At 37.2% G+C, this 2,500-nt stretch overlaps 1 protein-coding gene across 2 annotated transcripts in view; it reads right to left on the bottom strand.

Moving 5' to 3' along the window:
* Positions 1-726: 726 nt before the first annotated feature.
* LOC135213130 (uncharacterized) overlaps positions 727-2,500 on the bottom strand; it is a 65,783-nt gene continuing 64,009 nt past the window's right edge. For both annotated transcript variants that reach the window (XM_064247044.1, XM_064247045.1), the window contains exons 6-7: positions 2,143-2,334; positions 727-1,435 (exon numbers count right to left, since the gene is read on the bottom strand). In XM_064247044.1, coding sequence (XP_064103114.1) covers positions 819-1,435; positions 2,143-2,334 — 809 coding nt within the window. In that variant the 3' untranslated portion in view covers positions 727-818. The remainder of the gene's footprint in view (positions 1,436-2,142; positions 2,335-2,500) is intronic.

Genomic DNA, 2,500 nt, shown 5'->3' with positions numbered 1-2,500 from the left:
ATCTAACATCTTCACCTTTTCTTAGAGGAATAGGGACATGAGGTCAACGGTTAACCTCGTCTTAGGGGAATTATGACTTAATGTCAACCAGTTTAACTTTTTTTTTTATAAAAATAACGACCAGAGGTCTCATACGTTGACCTTTTCTGAGAAGATAATAACCAGGGTTCATAGATTAACCTTTCCTTAGAGGAATAATAACTTGGGATCTAATTTGTTGACCTTTTCCTTTTCTGAAAGGATAAATGACCTAGAATCAAATAGGTTAACCTCTTCTTGTAGGATTACTGACCTAAGGTTAAATAAGTAAATATCGTCTATAAACATAATGATCTGATGTCAGATAGGTTGATCTTTCCTTAGATGAATTACCTTTTCTACAAGGATTAATGTTCTTAGGCCAAATAACTTACCAATTTCTGAAAAGATGAATGACCTAGGGTCAAATAAGTTTATTTTTTTAGAGGAATAATCACTTAAGGGTCAAATAGGCTCAACTTTTCTTAGTAATATAATGCTTTGAGTTCCCCTAAGTTAGCCTTTTCTTAGAAGAATAATGACCTGACGTCTGACAGGTTGACCTTTTCTTAAATGAATTGTGACCTGGTGTCAAACAGGTTCATACGCTGAATGGATGTCTGATCATTTTGACACTTCGTGATACATAAACAAAGAAAGGCTGGACAATGAGAAGAACTCTTTTGTTTTTCGTAGACAAGTTTATTCTACAAAAATATTAAGGATTGTTCTGTTTGTTTGTTTGTTTGTTTTTTATCTCCCTTATACACGCAATTCGTATACACACACATAAAACTATCTTAAATGACATCTGAGACGAAGGGAACACGGCCAAGGAACATAAACACACACATCATGCAAACGACAATTCCAGTGGTGGTGATGATGATGAGAATGACGAGAGGAGCCCTCGTGGCGCGAGAGGAGACCACGCCCCCTCCCTCCTGACGAAGGGCGGCCAAGAACTCCCGCCGGAGGCGCTGAAGGAGAAACGTAACGGGGGGAAGTAGAGGATCCAACGCTTTGCGCCATAAGTCGGAGGCGACGTTGCTGACGCCTTTGGGATAACGGAAGAAGGAGGCGCAGAAGGAGGAGGAGGAGGAGGAGGTTGAGGAATTCTTCTTCCGCTGCTGCTGCTGCCCTTCGTCGTAGAGGTCTCCGTCCGCGCAGGCGAACAGGAGGGCGGTGAAGAGCAGCACAAACAAGGCGGCTTTCACAGGGCACGACCCGACGAAGTAGCTCATTCCGAAAAACACGCCCGAGGGGAAGAAGTAAGTCGATATTGGCTGGAGGTGTCCCGCTGGGTATGATGAGAGGAGGTGCCCCATCAGTAGTGTCGTGCCCAGGAGGACGGTCGACGTCTGGGATCGAAGGGAAGGGCAGTGGTTGCCCTGTTGCATGGCGGCTTGGCGCTCATCTGGAAGGGAATGTGGAATTATGGGTAATGGCTTCTCAGATCCTAAGTGAATTTTTTTTTTTTTTTTTTTTTTTTTTTTTTTTTTTTTTTTTTTTTGTGTCTTTCAATAAATAGCGTTATAGTATTTTAACCAGAGTTACTCTATTCTGACTGTTAGATACAGCACTGACTAAGATTATTATTTTATTATTATTATTATTATTATTATTATTATTATTATTATTATTGTTGTTGTTATTATTATTATTATTATTATTATTATTATTATTATTATTATTATTATTGATGGCAAAATATTACTGTATATAATATTATCAGATATTATAAATCTTTTCTATTGTTTTATCACTTGTACCAATTATAATATAATTATTAATTTCGTTACATATCATTATTACCTTTTAGTTGTTCCATTAACACATTTTCTAAATAATTACAGAAAATATAACAGATCATTAATCCGTGTATGATAAATATTCCTAAATTACTCATAATAATATCTAGTTCATGTGCTAGACTTATCTGTATGTGTAGTACAATTAACAAGTAATAATAATAATAATAATAATAATAATAATAATAATAATAATAATAATAATAATAATAATAATAATAATATGAAACCATCTTGAAAAAGTAAAAATAATCTCATTAAACCGTTAACTACAAAACACCATCAAAATCACTTTCATAATCTAATCACTAACCCACAATAACATTAAGTATCAGGGAGGCAGGTTCTCCCCCAGCGGGAGAACAGGTGTAATTTGACGAGTCCTCGGGCAGGGCGTTGTTCAGGAGCAGGTGGCTGACACCCCCGGCCTCTGTCTGCACTTGGATGCGTCCTCCGCTGTTTTCGTACTCGACAAGGCGTTCTCCTTTGTACCAGAGGATGAATCCTTTATGGCGAGGTCAAGGGGAGGGATAGAAATTGAGAAGGAGTCAGTATATGTTGTGGTTTTGACGTCTGATGCCTTGGAAAATAATATTCATTCAGGTCTAGTAACAAGTAATAAAATAACTTGGAATACAACAAAAGATACGTAAAATATAATTTAGTGGTTT

Source organism: Macrobrachium nipponense, chromosome 42 (genome assembly GCF_015104395.2).
Source record: "Macrobrachium nipponense isolate FS-2020 chromosome 42, ASM1510439v2, whole genome shotgun sequence".
Lineage (NCBI taxonomy): Eukaryota > Metazoa > Arthropoda > Malacostraca > Decapoda > Palaemonidae > Macrobrachium > Macrobrachium nipponense.
The sequence above is the reverse complement of the archived record's forward strand: the minus strand, read 5'-3'. Positions and strand labels throughout refer to the sequence as shown.